At 36.1% G+C, this 20028-nt stretch overlaps 1 protein-coding gene across 1 annotated transcript in view; it reads left to right on the top strand.

Moving 5' to 3' along the window:
* Positions 1–20028, top strand: part of LOC129265842 (potassium voltage-gated channel subfamily KQT member 1-like) — a 48414-nt gene that overhangs the window by 24736 nt on the left and 3650 nt on the right. Inside the window, exons 3-10 of the mRNA XM_064100492.1 lie at positions 3944–4040; positions 4810–4936; positions 10165–10340; positions 11184–11312; positions 11733–11843; positions 12427–12522; positions 13193–13287; positions 15310–15509. Coding sequence (XP_063956562.1) covers positions 3944–4040; positions 4810–4936; positions 10165–10340; positions 11184–11312; positions 11733–11843; positions 12427–12522; positions 13193–13287; positions 15310–15509 — 1031 coding nt within the window. The remainder of the gene's footprint in view (positions 1–3943; positions 4041–4809; positions 4937–10164; positions 10341–11183; positions 11313–11732; positions 11844–12426; positions 12523–13192; positions 13288–15309; positions 15510–20028) is intronic.

Raw genomic sequence — 20028 nt, 5'->3', positions numbered from 1 at the left:
ACTACTACTTCTTCTACTACTTCTACTACTACTACTACTACTACTTCTACTACTACTACTACCACTACTACTACTACTTCTACTACTATTACTACTACTACTACTGCTACTTCTACTACTACTGCTACTACTACTACTTCTTTTATTTATTTATTTATTTATTTCGGTATAAAAAACATTGCACATAGCAGCCTTACGGCTGAATTGCATACAATTTACAAAAATGATTGATATATACAATACACATACAATAGTTGATAAAAAAAACTACTACTACTACTGCTGCTGCTACTACTACTATTACTACTACTACTAATAATAATAAAAATAATAATAATAATAAATAGTAATAATAATGATGATAACAATGACCCCAAAAAAATGTGAATTAAAATAATTATATAGTTTTTTTTACTATTGGTCTGCAAGAGCTCCTGGCTGCTGTGATATTCTAAATTGTCAAATGAGTTTTAAGTTTGTATTAGCTCTCTCAGATTATTCCATTCATTATTAATCTTGTCATTTTGGTTTTCTGACACAAAACTGCTGCACTCAATATTCTTTTACTAGGATAGAATCAAAGAGCACTGGTATGAGGGGTCCTGAAGAGGAGAAAGACTTTATAAATCCCCCCATCCTCTGTGACCTATGGGACCTCTAACGGCAGCTGCAGATCACCCTCACATATTAACCCCTGAGAGATGGCATTGGGTTACGGGCAAAAAAAGTCAAATCGAAAACAAATTGTCAGGTTCCACTTAGCATTTTGTTTTACATAGTTGTTTCCTTCTTCAGCTTGTTATCATGGAAACCTAATCAGTCAAAGTGTGTGCATTTTCTTAATACCCTGTGTGGCACGAGTTGGAAGATTTTATCGGACATTATTCAATGTCTTTGGGCATCTCTAGATCGGTCTTATTTTTTTCTGAGGAAAATTATTATTTGGACTATTTGATTTTTTAGTATTGTACGATCGGCACAATCTGGGCTTGGTATTTTGTAGCACACATCCAGTGCCGGGTTATCATACAAGCAGAACAGGACATGGACATTGTACAATCTGTGTAGGGCCTCTGTATGGCTTTATCTTCTGTCCTCTATGACGCCAAACAAAAGAAATCATACAATGGTAGTAAATAATGAGATGCCACTAAAGAAATCGTAGAATAATTCAGCCTACAGTGATCTTGCAAATTATAAATGAGGGACATGGAGCACATATTCATGACTGTACTATGTTCATATCTTAGTTAGATGTTCCAATTTACTGCAGCACTTTGCCATTGAGTTTCCACTGACAACCAGTAGTATATATACCCAAATGTATGGGTATGACTGGCTCAGTAAAGTTTTTAGTAAAAATCGTTGCTTCAGTCCCTTTGGGCGATGTTTCACAAAGATTTAAGCGAGACCAAGGGTAGCACTTATATCTTTGTAAGTTGTGGGTTGCATATTTTTTATATGAAAAAAAGTTTACTATTTGAAACTCTTTGTTTTTGTGATTAAAACTAGGAATTTTCGGTAGGAGCACAACATTCAATTTTCTCCTGCTCATAATCATTAGGATCACAGAGTTGACCTCCACCCCTCCCTCACCCTTCTCCAGCTATTAATGGCCATAATTTGACCACTGCCCCGAATGTATGTAAAGGTACTTTTTAGCTACGCACATTGACACCAGCATGTACTTCCGAGTGTAAACTCGTCAAACTCATAAAATTTGTACACTTCTTAATTTGATGCCTCTTCGATGTATTTATCTCTCTCGACGTGTTAGAGTATTGATGTAGAGGGGAGGTTGGCGTTTATAGGCATGTCAAGTGTAATTACTGGAGGTTGTATTTAGGAACACCAAGGCACCAAGAATGCTAGAAACCAATCTATGATTCCACCTGCTCCTGATGTGTAGTATACAGCGTTCTGTTCACAGTTGGCGTCAATTAACAGTGTAGAAGCACTCACTATGCCAAATGAGTAGAAATTTCTTTCCCCCTTTTTCCCACTTTCCAAGATAAGCCGACCGACTCTAGTAGATTGAGAAACCTTTCATCACATAGAATTAGTTATTGATTTTCAATGGTCATCTGTTATAAGCTACTAAAATCTTTGCATCAAATTGGCTAATAACGTGTTGCACAAAACTTGCATCGCAACTCAATTGTACGTCACAAAATCATGTATTTCATTGCAATTTTGTGATTGATTGATGGTCTGCTTTTCCCTTCAACAAGTATGAAGTTATTTGCTTCAGTTAAGATTGATCTATCACTTGTTTATTTGCTACAAAATTTTCATTTGATTGCAAATATTTTTTGCAATACCCCTTGAGAGCAAATTTGTCAGTGAAGACCACAGACTGTTTGTTTCATAAATCACCCTTCTGGTTAGATCACCACGGTAGAAGATATCCACAGGGCAGAATTGAACAATTCTCCATCTACCAAAGAAATGTTTTAGAATCCCTGCACACAAGTGATGCAGTGTCAAATATCTGCATTCAAAGAAATGACTATATGAATGCAAGAACATCCCAAGTCCATCTCTTCGCCAAATTGAGTTAAACATGGGATGTTGTTGCTTATACCTGAGTCCATCTTGCGTGTAATTCATATCCCCAAATTTCACACAAAAGTGCCCAAAAGGAATGAAAAACTGACCAGAATCCTCATTCAACATATCCAAGAATCATTATATTTTTCTTGATTAACTAGAAATGAATTTTCATGGACTTGGGTCTATCTTACATTCATAATACTCAATTGTGAATTATTGTGAGCCTCCAACCCAATTATCGGCAGATGTAATGTGAACCATTCAGCCATTATACGGGTATTTAGGCTCGTATGCGGCAGCCATTATGACGCCATCCATACCTGTGGCTAAACCTCAGAGAAACCAAGCAAAATCCAGACAATCAGCACGCTTTCATGAATTTTTTGTTCCTGATTTTCATGAGCGGCATTTTGTGTGGAAATTTGGATTTCTGATTCTCGTATGTGCAATGATATTTCTGATCAAATGTCAAGGACGATTTGAGATTACCTGTTCTGTGCACCTCTTGCATGATATAAAGCCGTTGCTATGGTGATAAACATTCAAAGGATTCTTTGACATAAAAGACAGAGAGATTATAAAGGTTATTGATGTTGGAGAATAATAATAATAGCATGCATTTTCCATACACACCACCCCACATACAGGTAGGCCCAGTCTCAAAAGGATTTAACATTTGAATACATCCTTTTGTTTTGCAAAGTGGCAGTTGAGACAATTACTGGTATTACCCTTTTTGTACCGAATGTGACATTTTGTTGAGTTGATTTACATGACATCTTTTTTTTATTTTCTTGATGCATGACTCAAAATTACTGTTGAATATTGTATCCCGATGGAAAAAATATATATACATGGGAGGAAAAAGACAATTGAATGATATGGAATTAATAGTGAAAGTTATGAAATATTTTGCAAAACAAGATATTTTTCTGATTATTCAAAAGGCTTAATGATCAACAAACTGCAAGTTATTAAAAGTACATTTCAGACCCTCACACTGAAAAGATTTTCTATTCAGTTATGTCTTAAATGTAGGCATCACAATTTTTATTTTCTGTGAAATATTCATTTTTTCAACATCTTGATCATCATCACCATTTATTTCAGTCAGCATTTTCCCTCTTACCAAAGGATTACTGACTCGTGTGCCATAATGGCATTCCCTCCTTTCACTTCTTTCTGTCTTATCATCCTCATTCAGACCAACTTCCTTGCTTTCCTTCTTCACCAAGTCTAACATCTACCTTTGGTCTTCCCTTTCCTCTTATGACATCTATATCACATCCCTTGCTCTGTTAACAGGTTCATCATCTCCCCTATATGACACACTTTATTAATAGAAAAAAAGAGAATAATTTGATATATTTTGTTGGTTTCTTTTCTGCAGATTTCTGTTACTGTTTACGTGCCTTGGTGTGAGCATAGTTGCCACCGTTGATAACCCTACTCTACAAATCACCTGCAACCATATAGTTTTTATACTGGTAAGTCAAGATCCATGAATAATACTCCTTACCACTTATATTGGTAATAATAATATTGATGATGATGATGGTGATGATGATGATTGTGGTGATGTGATGATGATGATGTTGATGATGATGATGATGTTGATGATGGTGATGATGATGGTGATGATGATGATGATGGTGATGATGATGGTGATGATGATGATGATGATAATAATGATAATATTGAAAATAAAAAAATATAATAATTATAACAATAATAATGATTTTAATAATAATACTAATGATAATACCTGGATTTATCTAGCACTTTTTGGTAGAGGAGACAAAGCACAACTAGTATCACCCCAGCTTAGGTTCAAGCCACCACTTCATCAGCAGCGCACAGTGCATTTAAGGAATATCATCCACCAGGGTAGCCATTCACCTTGCCTGGGTGGAGTGCAGCACCATGTGAAAAAAATTCTTGCTGAAGGAAAACCATGCCATGGCTGGTATTCAAACCCATGACCCTCTCTTTGAAAGAAGAGAGAGTCAGAACCACTAGACCATGATGCTTCCATGAGTTCTTACTCGGGCCTGTTGTGGAATCTCAAATGATCCATTTTGTCTTGTATAGTATGCTATTATCAGATGGAGTTATCATGGATAGTTTTCCTGCACGCTTAGGCTTTCGACGAGTTTTGCATCATTGTTTCCCTCTATAGGCTTTTTGAAAGTTTATAACATTGCCAGCATCTTTGTAATGCCTCCTTTTTGTTCTTGATTTTGTTTTTTCTTGCAGGAAATAATTGCTGTCCTGATCCTGAGCACAGAATGTACGCTTCGTATCTGGTCTGCGGGATGCCGCAGTCGCTACCAAGGTCATTATGGAAGGCTCAGGTTTATCAGGAGACCCCTTTGTATACTCGGTAAGTAGTGATTGGTTAGTGTAGTAGGTTTCACGATACACCATGCATCTTTCTTGGGCAAATGTTGGTCCTGAAAAGGACCACCCTTTGGGTGCTCCTACACTTTTTTCTTCGCTATGGAAACCTTCAGAAGTTAGTGATTGGTTGATGTCTCAATGAGAAAGGGATTAAGAGCGATAAAGATGTGCGAGTGTGAAAGGAGCTTAGGGTTTATCATGAGACCCTTCATTGGATATAATTATCCCTAGCACGTATAGATGACTCCAATTTCATATCACTGCAACTTAATAGCGGCCATAATTGGGAGGCTTCCAAAGTAGAATAAAAGCAGTTTCAATTGGTTATGCAATGAGCCAGGTGCTATGTCAGTGCATATATTATCTTTCGTTATGTATATTTTAAGCCCCCAGTTAAAAATTACCATAAAAACAGCATCCAAACTAAATTGGTCTGTATAAAGCTCTCCAAATCTGAACTCATGCAGCACTCCAATTTTGTATATTCTTGATTATTGGTATACAAACTTCTGATTTTTATTGCACATATGATGTGTCCAGGCACACCACGTTGAACGCCAAAATGTCAAAATCTGTCTATGATTGTGCTACTAATCAATGTATAATTATACAACAATATGTAATCTTATATTTGATAAATGGGATTCTTTTGCTTGGCCAATTATGCAAAATGCTGTCGAAGTAGGCTGATCCATGTTTGATTGGATATGAAGAGGCGTAACAAAATGAGTGCTAGTGTTTGTAGTAGTAGTAGTAGTAGTAGTAGTAGTCATATTAGTAGTAGTAGTAGTAGTAGAAGTAGTAGCAGTAGTAGTAGTAGTAGTAGTAATAGTAGTAGTAGTAGTAGTAGTAGCAGTAGCAGTAGCAGTAGCAGTAGCAGTAGCAGTAGCAGTAGCAGTATCAGTAGTAGTAGTAGTAGTAGTAGTAGTAGCAGTAGCAGTAGCAGTAGCAGCAGCAGCAGCAGCAGCAGCAGTAGCAGTATCAGTAGTAGCAGTAGCAGTAGCGGTAGCAGTAGCAGTATCAGTAGTAGCAGTAGCAGCAGCAGTAGTAGTAGTAGTAGTAGCAGCAGCAGCAGCAGCAGCAGCAGTAGTAGTAGTCATATTAGTAGTAGTAGTAGTAGTAGTAGTAGTAGTAGTAACAGTAGTAGCAGCAGTAGTAGTAGTAGTAACAGTAGTAGCAGCAGTAGCAGTAGTAGAAGTAGTAGTAGTAGTAGTACTAGTTGTAGTATTAGTGCTAGTAGTAGTAGTAGAAGTAGTAGTTGCAGTAGTATTTTTATTGCAATAGTAGTGTCTGGAGTGTTTTGGATGAAATCATTGCCCATCTAGTCCACTTTGAATCTTGGATGCTGGCTAATTTCCCTGTCTGCATTTAGCGGAAGAAGCAATCATTGGCGGCCTGTCGTCCACAGGTTGAATGCCTCATTACTTTACCAAAGGCTTTTTCACACTTAATCCTTCTGCCTTATTTGAAGCGTAGGTGATTAGGTCTGAAATCTTGGGTTAAGTTCCACACCAAGAGTTGAGAAGGGTTTTTATTTGTCACCCATCAGATACGAGACAAAACTCCAAGCTACTTCCACGAGGCTCCCTTGGCTATTTTGCTATCACACTGCTGATCCTTTTACCCGTAACGACATTACAACGATGCCCTAATCGGATCCAAGTCTCCTAAATGTGATTAGGAGATATAGGGCCTATGGGCAAGGTTTCGGAGTGAGCCGCCGTGCTACAAGCTTTTGGCAGCCATCTTATCGTTTATTCTCACAAATCTGTTGTGAAAATAGTTGCAGGATTCCCGGAGCGGATGCAATTACACTCTTTGAAGAAACTCGAATCCTCTTTATAATTATTTTCCCTATGGTAAGGTTCTCAATATGAAAACCAAGCTGCATCAGAAGGTGGGAAAAAATCTCATTCCCATGGCATAACTAGGGATATGTATCATAGATTCAAATCTTAGTTATATTGTCTCTCGAGAAAGCAGAGTGTTTGTTGCGTTTGTTACAGATTCATCCAATATTCTTCCATTTTTATTCATTTGATAAACAAAGCAAAAGTGGAAATAGTTTTTGCATACAACACTTTATTCCCCCGTTGTTGTGCCCAATTGTCCTTTTCTGGTCCCCTTTTACCAAAGATATTATTTTCTTGTTTGTATATCAATAAAATTGTCTTTGTATTCATTTTGGGGGTAATAAAGTTTCAACTTCATTTATGGGTCATCTTTCTTGAGGGCACATCAAAAAAGCTTTTCTGTTTCAAAATTCAATTTTTTTGGTCTCACATGGAGAGCAGAGCGAGAGTATAGGCGCGGCTTTTCCGACAGCGGTGGCGTTGTGAACATTGAAATCGATTAAGTTTTTGAAATGTCATCATAACTTAGAAAGTATATGAACCTATTTCATGAAACTTTGACATAAGGGTAATTAAGTATTACTGAACATTCTGCCTGAGTTTCAGGTCACATGACTAAGGTCAAAGGTCACTTAGGGTCAACAAACTTTGACCATGTTGGGGGTATGTGTGGAATTGTCATCATAACTTTGAAATTTTATGGATCTAGTTCATTAAGAGCAATTAAGTATCCCTGAATTTCCTGTGAAGAGTTTCAGATCACATGACCAAGGTCAAAGGTCATTTAGGGTCAATGAACTTTGGCATTGTGGGGGTATTTGTTGAATGGGCATCATAACTTAGAAGGTTAATGGATCTACATGTACTATGTACATGTAGTTCATGAAACATAGACATATGGGTTATCAAGTATGTTTTGCACACATCTTGGGTCACATGATCATGGTCAAATGTCACTTAGGTTCAACAAACTTTGATAATGTTGGGGGTATTTGTGGTATTGTCATCATAACTAAACATAAGAGTAACCATGTATTCCTGAATATCCTGTGCGTGTTTCAGGTCACATGACCAAGATCAAAGGTCATTTAAGGTCAATGAACTTTGGCACTGTTGGGGGTATTTTGTTGAATTGGCATCATAACTAATAGAAAGTTTATAGGTCTACATGTACACATGTAGTTCATGAAACATAGACATAAGGGTTATCAAGTATGTTTTGCAGACATCTTGGGTCACATGATCATGGTCAAAGGTCATGTTGGGTCAATGGACATAGTACTTATTATATTATTATATGAGTGTTTTCTTTTGTGATTTATTATTCAATAGCTGTTTTCAAAGTCAGTACTGCTGCTATATTGAATCGCATAATGCAGGCGAGACTGCCAGAGGCATTCCACTTGATAACATGAATAAATGTTTTGTTAGAGGTCTTATTTAAGCGAACCACATGAAATAAAGAGGAACCTGATTTTAGGTATGAGACTCGTCTGTTTGATGATCATATTTGGATCTGATGTAAATTATACATTCAGGAAAGTATATTCACAAAAGTGCTACAGCAAATTTGAGTGAAAATGCATTATTTATAAAAGATATAAATTCTTGCATTATCTCTTGACAAATACCTACTGTGGGTATCTTATATGCATATACCGCCCATCAAAACGAATATGATGTGCGTGATCAATGTCTTTTAAATCCACTTTTTGAATTTTTCTTTCAAGTCCTACTCCTGTTTTTGTCATTCTTGAAATATGATTTTGTTCTTTTTGAAAGGTAAAAGAGCGTTTAAAAATAAGTTTGCTTTTTAGAGAGATAAAAGATGTATAATTCAACGTGGCTCGTATCATGATCTATTTGGGAAATCTAAAGAGGGTGGGTTCAACAAGTGTGTGTTCCCATGGAGGTAAAAGGGTTAAGATTCAGACAGGATAGTAGTCTTTTTGTATGGCTTTGAGAGTCGGCAAATTGTTAGGATAAGATATCAGTGGCAGTGATGATGGGTCCCCATTTGTGGAAATGAGGGATTAGCGTCCCCAGAGTGGAAATCCAGGTATGCGGGTTTTCAGATGAGGGTTTCCATGGCAACTATGCCATCAAGAAACCAAGTAATGGGGCTAGGATTGATCCTTTGCCCGGCGAGAGGACTCCCTCTGGAGTCCTTACGAAGTCATTATATCTTCTTGTTTTCAAGCAAGGAGGATTTCTTGTATTTCATCCACGTGTCTTTGTTGAATTCGCTATATCTCCTAGGAGAATTGTACGACGTTTCAGACGGAAGATGTATAACAAAAACAATTCACACAAAGTTTACTCTGGCCGAATAAACATGGAGACTTTTTCACTGGAGGATTGAATTTTCACCATGTTAAAAATGCTCAAACTCATTCTCTACCTGTTTTTTTTTCTGCATACTGTACATACATGCTTTAAGCCCCTTTCACAACTGGTGGTGCGACTGCTTACAACCGTTGCGATTATGTGCAACATATATTGTGACCAGATGATCGCAAACGATCGTACGAGCAGTTGTGAAAGCCCCTTTAGAACCACTCCATCACATATTGTTTGTTCTTGATGCTGGGCTGCTGTGATTCTAAGACCTCGTTCTCATTATACCTTCTAAAAAACTAGTCTACTGGAAACCGCTTTAGGAAACCAGTTTGAAAGATCGCTTTGTTAGCATTCACATAAATGATCACCCGAAAGTGGTTTTCAAAATCAACTCACGTAAAGCAATCTTGTTGCTATGGGAACGCTCTCAGTGGGGTGACATGTTTTGCACGAAATTCGAAACAGCATCGTAGGCATTATTCTACACACTTTTTAGAGTAGCGTGCTCAAAATGTGCGAAGATCACGGGAAGAACAGATGTGCTAAACTGTTTCCACTAAACTAGTTTTAGGAAGGTAGTGAGAACGTTGTCTAATTATGTAACCTAATTTTAAGATTTAAAGTTACTCATATACAATCTGACAAATAAATACATATAAAATTTTTCCTCCAATATTTTAATTATCAATTTTAGCTGAATCATGTAGTTGCATGATGAGCCTTAATATTCATTTGGAACTCTTTAATTTTTGGTATTGCTAGCTTTGCATGAAATTATATAAGCCACCAACCAATCCGGGAGAAGCTTTTAATTGGAAGTTATCATTTGACTATCTCTGTCATTAAGACCATTGATGGTCAGTGGTATTCTCTATATTTTTTATATTTTTATTATATCTCTTACTTTTGCTAAGAGATTAAATATGAATTAATAATGAATAAGAATGAAATGAAAGTGTTTTACCCATCTATTTATTATCAAAGCATAAATTTATAATAATTTTTTTTTCTCTCACAGATATTGTTGTAGTCATAGCTTCAGTCCTAATCATTGTGATAGGCAGCCGCAATGGTCGCTTCCTCGAGCCAGCATTCCGTGGTCTTCGCTTTATTCAGATCCTGCGAATGGTTCGGGTTGACCGGCGCGGCAACACCTGGAAACTTCTAGGCTCTGTTGTCTGGGCACACAGACAGGTTTGACTTTCTCGATTTTTTAGTTTGAAATAGCATTTCTAAAGAAATTTGATTTTTTTTTTGGGGGGGGGAGGGCAAGGCCACATTTCTATCAGGCACATCTCATAGTAAAAATGATCTTCATAAGATGTGATTTTTCCCTTTGAAATTCAGATTCTGCCTACCAAATTAATTTTTGGTACCCTGTCTTGTCTATTCACTCCCGCACAAAGCAAGCATAGTGTATGTACGTGTCATCAAATTGGAGAGGGATATCTTTCTAAGCTTTTCAAGTATGTGTCATGCCTCTATCATGATTGAACAATTCCATAAAGTACATGCATGTAAAACAGACACCTCTTGGGACCTTCCTGTGATAATTTCTCTGTTTCCTTGTTCAAATGAAAAATTGTAATGCTCTCAATTTATCATGGCTTGAGCAGTTTGTTAGGGGAAGCAAAAGAAAAATGGGGGGTGAACTTAGGAAAAGGTTTATTATTATTCTAGATAGTTATTTCATATTAAAGCTGTTGACCATTTCTTGTGGTAAATGATGTATGCCTATGCGGCTGACATAGCATGTGACATGTTCCAGTCATTTGTAAATTCAAGCATTTAAGAACAGCTTTATGAAACGCCTGACCCGTTGTGATTAACTTTTGGTGAAATAGCAATAATTCTTCGTTTCAAATTTATGGGATGCACTGTGTGGTTTACATGGCTTTAGAATAAATACAGTGATATTGAGTTGACCTTCAGTTCCAATTTCTCTCTTTATTTGCCTGTTACCCCTTTTAATCTCTTGGATGTTCCTTGCCTAAAGAACAAATCATGGTACTGTTATTTTTTTCATCATATTCACAGGAGTTGCTGACAACATGGTATATTGGTTTCCTGGCCCTAATTTCAGTGTCTTTCTTAGTGTTTACATTGGAGCATGGTAGTCCCGATGATGATTATAAGACTCTACCCGATGCCATGTGGTATGGTCTGGTGAGTACCTCAATTATCCCTTGTTGGTCCTCATTTGTTTATTTCCTAGAGAATTGTTATTGTTAATCCATCAAGTATATCTTATTGAGTGATTAAGAGGATGAAAAATTATCTGTATGACCATTTTAATATAAGTACATGTATAATATATGCCACAAGTATAAGAGTGATTATGGAATGCTAAGACAGAATGGATATGTAAAGCCTAATTCAACTGATATTGAAAAGCTGTTTTGAAATGGGAAATTCTCATCAGGGCTTTAATAAAATGTCCAAAATAGCCATTGCAAGTTGGAAAGAGCACTAATAAATTTATGTTCAGTTCAATGACAACTACAAACTACAATATTGTTTGAACAAAAGTAGCAGAAATACATGACAATGTCTCACAGAAAAAGTACCTTTGTATATTCAATGCAGGTAACCTTGACAACAGTGGGATATGGGGATAAAACACCAAACTCCTGGTCAGGGAAGCTAGCCGCTGCGGTCTTTGCAATCATTGGAATTTCCTTTTTCGCTCTGCCTGCGGTAAGTATGTAGAAACTTTTAACGGGGTAGCCATTTGCTGTTACAACTCAATTACCTTCTGATCTTGAATCGGCTATTAAAAATTTCATGTTGGATTCGTTACCAAGGAATAACCAAAATTAAAGATTTTAGTCTATGTCGCACTAGCTTTCCAGTTGTTCAATTCCAACTGCTGTTGACCTTACGGTATCACAGTCATGTTAGTCTTAGTCATGATTTTACTGAAATGTAATAATAATAAATAATAATAGCGGTATATTTACCCAGGGTAGACACTTCAGCTCCGAAAACTGTTCTCCCAGCAGGCCCTGCTATTATTCCCCCGGCTTTAACTGGGTTGCCTAGGCGCTCAAGCATTCAAGGAATTAATCCTGCCGGGTACCCATTCACCTCACCTGGGTCGAGTGCAGCGCAGTGTGGATGCATTTTTTTTGCTGAAGGAAAACACGCCATGGCTAGGATTCGAACTCACGACCCTCTGTTTGAAAGGCAAGAGTCAGAACCACTAGTCCACGACACGCCCACAAATGTTTGCTAGGTGTGAACAACACATAAACAATTTTCTCTGTTTCATGATCTGTAGGGTATTCTTGGTTCCGGTTTTGCTCTGCAAGTCCAGCAGCAACAACGCCAGAAGCACTTTGCTCGGAGACGACATCCAGCAGCACAACTCATCCAGGTAAATCCACTAGTCTATCGTGCATTCCATATCCTTAGATAATTACAAGACAGAATTAAATCCAATGGCCCTAATTCTGAAGTCTGGTTTAGCCTAGGCCTTGGTCTTACTCTGTGTTAATATTTTTGAAGGTCAAAGATTTAACAATTGCAGTTATGTTTCTTGTGCTTTAATGAAGAATAGACCTATTTTAGTAATGCCCAGTCGAGTCAATTGAGTTGACAAGTTGAACTTATAAGAGATACATGTCACAATTAGCTATGGGTCAAGATATCTGTTTTCTATTTCATCTTGTTGACCCTACCATGAACCAGTAATTGCCTAATAGTATAGTCGCTGCAGCTAGTAGAAGACTGGTTCGATCCCACTGGTAACAACCTTTTTATCCCTCTTTCCACCTTCCAAATGTGACCAGCTACGTTCAGTTATTTATTCAAATTCCTATTATTCCTCCTTGTAACTCAAGATTATTTAAATAGTTTATGGAGTATTTCTTTGTAATCTTATCTTATAAATATGAAACTCATAGTGTATGTTTACACTTTAGTTTATCTTTATACAGTTGGGTTAACTTCAAGTTTACTTTACAACAAGTTGGTTTCTCGTGATTTTGTTATTATTTTTGTTTTACAATTTCTCCATGATGCACACTTCATTTCCCCTTTTTCAGTGTCTTTGGAGATGTTATGCTGCAGATCCAAACTCTAGTTCAACAGCCACCTGGAAACCTCATATTAAACCTGTTCATAGCCCCACTACTGGCAGGTGAATATGATTCCTCTTGCTTAATGCCACCACCAAGGGTGAAACCTCCAATGTCTCCAGATAAAGTGACAAGCATTTGGCCTGACAGTTGCGAGGATGGCCAGATATTTGCGCGGAAGTTGCTGCAAAGGCTCCAAGTAGTCACTACTGCAACATTACAGCGCATCGCCACGATTGTCGGGCAAAGTGCTCATCACCTGTCTAGAGAAGTCGCAGAGACATCTCCTTGGTTATAACAAAGAAACTTTTATCCTAGAGACGTCTCTGCGACTGTAGATTCTGAGACTACATCGCAGAAACGTCACCTTTTGAGAGATATGGCATTTATCTGATTATTTGTAAACATCGATCAACAATTCCTAACCTTCACCCAAGTGTTGAAATGGTCCTATGAATGTTGTATATGGAAAGTTAATATTTACAAAATTTCTTTTAACACCCTCAAAAATTCATTAAGCAATACAAATAGGAATGCTCTGCCCATCCCCATTTTTATCCTCACAAAATTTGTGACCAAAAATGAATGATTTACTTTATTTTATAGGATATACTAACATATAGTAGGGTACTATACAAATTCCAAACATAGATATGAATTCAAAACTGAAGTGGTAAAAGTTAGTGCAAGCATTTGCATTTTGATATCCTAGTTCCTGTTAAAAATTATTATAGAAAATCAAAAAGGGGCCTAAGCTTTCGATCCTAGCAGAATCTTCGTGGGAGGCAAAATGACAAACATATAAAGTGGAACAACCATAATATAGACCACAAACAAGCTACAGTAACACTAGAAACAAGGAGACAAAAGGGGCATTAGTGAGAAGAGAAGACCAATCAGTTTAGTGAAGGGGATGAAAGAAAAGGAGTAGGCAGACACAAAGGGAAGTTAGTGTAAGTAAGGCCAAGAGGGATTAAGATAATGAGGCAGGCAACATCAAACAGGATCTGGAACAAAACAGTGATAGAGGGATGAATAACTAGAGAATTAGTGAGAGGTGGGTCAAACAGGTTACAAAGAAAGGCATAATAAACTGGTGCATAAGATTGGGGGAAAAAAGGAAAAGAATGGGGAACAACTGATAATGTGCAAAAGACATATAAGTATACATGATAAAGCATTAAACAAACTAAGAGAAGAAGGTAAGTGTAAATATGTATCTATAAGTGATATGTATATAAATATATCCAAAAAAGAAATGTATATGAAAAAATATAAATACACATATGGTGTAACTGATATTGTAATCCGCTAGGTGTGACGGGAAAAAAACATAGGACTATACAGTAGGAAAAAAAAAAAAAAAAAAAACCTGTATATGTGAAAAAGAGGAAGCAAATTGCCTAAAAAGGTAAATGCAAATATAGAAGAGAGGGGGTGTATTATGAAGAAACCATAGTATACATGTAAATAAGCAAATGTGGTAAATCTAAAAGAGGTGAGTGGAGAAAAAAAAAAATATATATATATATAATAATTATTATATCGCCTGAATAAGGAAGGAAAAATTGGAGCTGAGCTTGTATGAGATATGGGAGGAAAGTAGAGGAAGAAACTATAATGTAACTATTCAAAAGAGCTGAGGGGAAAATGATATGTATATATAAATTGAAAGTGGATAGGAAAGAATAATCAGTCGTTCCCCTCTTGGATGTTCAGGCCATGAGGTTGGGTGGTGCGAAGTCGTCTCATCCAGAGCTTCTCTCTGCTAGTACGGACTGAGTTAATTATTATGCTAGTACGGACTGAGAAAATTATTATAAGCATTCTAAAAGCTAGCAACTGGCAAGGCAAGCAAATCATGGTGGCTAGGTTATTAAGCTTTTCACCTGTAAGGTCTGTAGTTTCAAAATTGGAATGTAATATTTGAAAAATAATGTGATTGCTTATTTAGCTTTTGACTTGCTAGTTACTAGTTCGCAGCATGCTTAAATTTCTGTAAGATAAACACACCTTTCAAAAGTACTAAACGTGAAATGTGACCATTTACTCAACAAAATTATGCGTTTTTAAACCTTTCACAGCTTCAGGTCCAATAACTTCATCTCCCGGCTTTCCATGAAACGCAACAACAACACGGCCAACAGTCCCATGATGCACCGGACCAGCGAGCGCCTCAAGAAGTCGATCAGCTCGGAACGGGACCTGGAGGACGGGGACCACGACGAGAAGAAGACCATGCTGAGCGTGAGGCTGAGCAACGGCAGCCACGGTGGTCTCTTTGGTGAGCAGGACTCCATGAGATCCATTAGAAGTTTCCGCCACTCTCATCATCATCATCATGGCAAAGGTGTTTGGCTGTTCTCTCTCTCTATCTATCTATCTTTCTCTTGAGAGTCAAATCTGCATTAGGCTCTAAATTCAGGCACCTTATCAAAAGTCCAGAGCTATGTCTTTCCGCAGGTATTCTTCAGCAAGCGAACTTTTCATTACAGATCATCCCAGTCACCGTAGACAAAACGATGGGGACTGGAGTATAAAAGCTGTCATGAAAAGACACATAGTGGCTTTATTGCTGCTAAAAGACCTGGCACAGACTTTCGATAATTTGCCTTTTCTGGATTATGCCCTATCAATTCTTGAGGTGAATACATATTGAGAGTTGAATTAGACTTCCTATAGATTCAAGTCAACTTTGATTTGATTTTGAACTCGTATCCAATGACAATTTCTTTTGATTGAATTTCAATCTGAGGAATTTAGAACTGAAAATTTTGTAGAGTGGTCTCCATATATCATGGAAATGCACGTGGTTGATATTTGATCATCAAACATATATATTTCATGTTTGGAATTAAACCATAATGGACAATCTGCTCAGGAATGGAAAAATGTGTGTCATTGCATATTTGTACAAAGGCAAAAATTTTCTTTTTGTTTCAAATTGATTAGATCTGAAATAAAGGTGGATAGTAAAAGTAAATAGTAGACAAATAACTTTTGTTTCATTTCTTATTTATGATATTGATCCATACTTTCATTGTGGCCATAAGGATAAGTAGTGAAGATATCAAACCATCATATCATTGATGTATGAAAAACATTTGAAAAAAAATCTATTTCCTGAGAGACGATATTATTAAATACATTGATATTATATCTTTTTATTTAAGAGTTGCCCATTGTTAATTTTCTATATTTAATTAAAAAAAAACATCTGTAGAATAATCATAGAAACAACTATCGGATAAGGAAAGTTAAATTATAACTGGTGTAAAACTAGAGAAATTGAAATTATGAATCAATTTAAACTAAAAGGAAGATACTTTAAACAATTATGAGTTTGTTTTCTAATGCAGATCTGACTTTTTCAACTAATTTTTCTTTTAATATGCTGCCATTTTAAACCATTCTGTACATCCATGTTTGAATATATGTGTTGTAATAATAAACCATTTTTGTACTAATTAAATTTGCCTTACTTTATCTCTAGAGTGGTTTAAACTTCTCTTTTTGCACTAATGTTATGTGATTCTTTTTTGTTGTGATGTGGAGTTTTGATATTTTACGTTTACAGAAGTAAACATCAATCTCTTGATCCTTCAGTGTGTTTGTTTTGATTAATATCATGTTCTGTTTTGATTTCGTTTTTATGTAATCTCAAATCAGAATTTTAAAGTAGTAGCTCATTTCTGTATGATGTTTGATTCTATATTGATAAATCCCTGAAGCTTTTCTACAAGTATCTGTAGTGAGTTATTGTATTAACGACTTGTATTACCAAACATGTGCATTTATCAGCGTTCCCAGCCCATCAGGAAAATCAGGGAAAATTATTTTACCTTTTTTCCAGTCAGGGAAAAATCAGGGAATTTGATACAAAAAAATACCTCAAATCAGGGGAAAATGCCTGAAATGAAGGAAAAATCAGGGAATTTTGATCAGCCCAAAAGTCGAAAGCATGGTATTCAGTCTGAATCTGTTATAGTTTGTTGCATATCAAAACAACATCCATTGAATGGCTGGTTATGGTAGTATTAGTTTTACATTATTGTTTTTATACTGAAAATACATGTTATTCACTGAAACAACTTAGAAAACATGCAAAACTCGGAATGGGTTTAAAGAATTATCAGGGAATTTTTTAACTTCATCAGGGAATAATCAGGGAATTTTGTTTTTCTTGAAAAGCTGGGAACCCTGATTTATGCATCAAAAAATCGTCGGATAGACTTAGAAATGTACATCATCCTTCAGAAAGGAATTTATAAAGAAAGATGATAAAAAGGGTAAAGTTTTTATTTCCTCAAAATAGCAAAGTATAGTAAAACTAGTCGATCAGTGACTTTGTCAAAATTTCCAACTTTCCCCACAGAAAATACATGTTTGGAAAACAATACCGGGATACAATACAATTTTCAAGTGACTAAAATATTTCACATGGGAATAGGTGAGCGATCGGAAGCTGATATCATGAAAAATAAAATAGATCTCGGTAAAAATTGTGTATCTTTATTTTTTTATATAGGTATTTATGGTGAAAGTGTGATGAAATTTGAGAAGATTATCTGTTTGGTATTAGCATTTTGTACTCTTCCATCCCTCATTTTTTTTCTCTCAATAATTGGGCACAGGAGTTCAAATTCATTTCACAACTTTTGGGCTCAACAGCCTTCATATTTTTTTTTTACATGCACTTATTTCTTTCTGCAGCCTATATTAAATATATATTTGTTAAAGATTCGAGCGCCACAAAATAATTCAACAAATTCTGATTTGCCTGTTTTCTTCTAATGCATGCTAAAACTTGGCATAGACCTAAGCTTATTTTTCTAAAAACTGGCTCTTTCATCTAATTTTGGCGTGCTCTTTGATAATTAACATTTGCAGTGCAGAAAGAGGCATATTTATTCTCATCCATCCACTTTTACTTTTAAAACATTTTTTTTTTCAAAATTATATCACCATCTTTGATGTTTATCTTCATTTCCCTTCTTTAGTTTTAAAATGAACCTCCATGTTGGTAAGTGTGAAACAGATTGAAATAAATATCTACAATGTTTAGTCAGCTTGAAATCAATAATTGTGATTCATTTCTTAAATTGTACTACTAGTATGTCATTCTTTGGTTGAGAAAAAAAAATCTTATTTCAAAATTGTTATAGAGTCATATCTTTTTCTCTCTGGTCAAAAGAAAAATATGCATAGTTTTCAAATGAATCATCTTAAGGCTTGCCAGAGTTTTACGTACAAGTGGCAAGAAATATTTGTTTTCAGTCTCGATCTTACGTATTCTACTTCAATCATGGGAAGAGATTTAATGCCCTATCAACTGGCTGCTTGTGGGCCAGGACTGAAAAAATGGGTAAATATTTTGAAAACAAGAAGTCTTGTAATCAACCAATCTTGTAGGGGAAGTTGAGCCGCCACCCCCAGACCGATAATACATGAGTCAGACATTGTGGTGGTGTCCATTGCATAACCCCTTACCCCACCAGATTGTTTTCATTGTTGAAACAAAAATAATTTTTCAGTCAAAAAAGTACAAAAGGGTGTGCACTAGATAAGCGATTTTTACCCACACACATCTTTGAATATAATAAGGGCATAAGAACAATATTGTTAGTCCAGGTATGGATCCTCATTCTTGTCATAGTCTTTTACATGATGGATGCATAAGAAGTGTGGATGTGAAAATATGACACTAAGTTTGGACTGGGGTACATATTTGTTGAGCCAGACAACATGGGGTAAGTTGAGCAATGGTAATTCATATGGTAATGTACCTCAAAAAGCCATTGATATGCAGGCAGAAAAGACCAAATTCACAAGACAGTTGTTTTGCTTTTAGAGGATGTTAGTATTTATTGAGAATTAGCAAGAGAAAATTCTCATGCTGGTTCTTGTCCCATACCTTTTTTTTTTGCTCAATTTACCCCAGAAGGTTGCTCAACTTACCCCATAGGTGGGGCAAGTTGAGCCATTTGACATCTTTTTTTTTAAAGGTGACATTGACTTTCAGTGTTGGGGTAGAATGTTATATATAGGTAAAAAAATGTTTGCAAATAATTAAATTTTAAGGCAAGGTACTTATTTCTACAAGATTATAATTATATCAGTTCTAACATGCAAAAAGCAAAAAAAATCTTACCCTGCCTTCCACTTCTGTTGTCCAGGTAATTAGGTGATAACTACATGGAGACATGTTCTGGTTTCAGGAATACAGACCCGGAGAAGAAATACGTAAATGGGGGTTATAACCCCCAAATTTGTTCAAAATACAAGAACATTTTTTTTTCCTTTTTGAATTCTCTATTTGTCATGAGATTCATGATTTACCCAATTTATCCATGTCAAATTGTTTTTGTAAAATTGTAGAAAAGAGTCCCTTCTATACCAAAATGTCATGGAATTATTGCTGCTTCTTATAAAACAAAAAAAATGACAATTTTAGAATTTTCCTGTTTTTGTCTCGCCTGCATAGCAGAGCGAGACTATAGGCGCCGCTTTTCCAACGGCGACGGCGGCGGCGTCAACATCAAATCTTAACCTAAGGTTAAGTTTTTGAAATGACATCATAACTTAGAAAGTATATGGACCTAGTTCATGAAACTCGGACATAAGGTTAATCAAGCATTACTTAACATCCTGCCTGAGTTTCAGGTCACATGACTGAAGTCAAAGGTCATTTAGGGTCAATGAACTTAGACCATGTTGGGAGAATTATTTTCAAAATCTTAACCGAAGGCTAAGTTTTTGAAATGACATCATAACTTAGAAAATTTATGGATCTAGTTCAGGAA

This window comes from Lytechinus pictus, chromosome 1 (assembly GCF_037042905.1).
Source record: "Lytechinus pictus isolate F3 Inbred chromosome 1, Lp3.0, whole genome shotgun sequence".
Lineage (NCBI taxonomy): Eukaryota > Metazoa > Echinodermata > Echinoidea > Temnopleuroida > Toxopneustidae > Lytechinus > Lytechinus pictus.
This window is presented reverse-complemented; position numbering and strand designations above follow the sequence as displayed.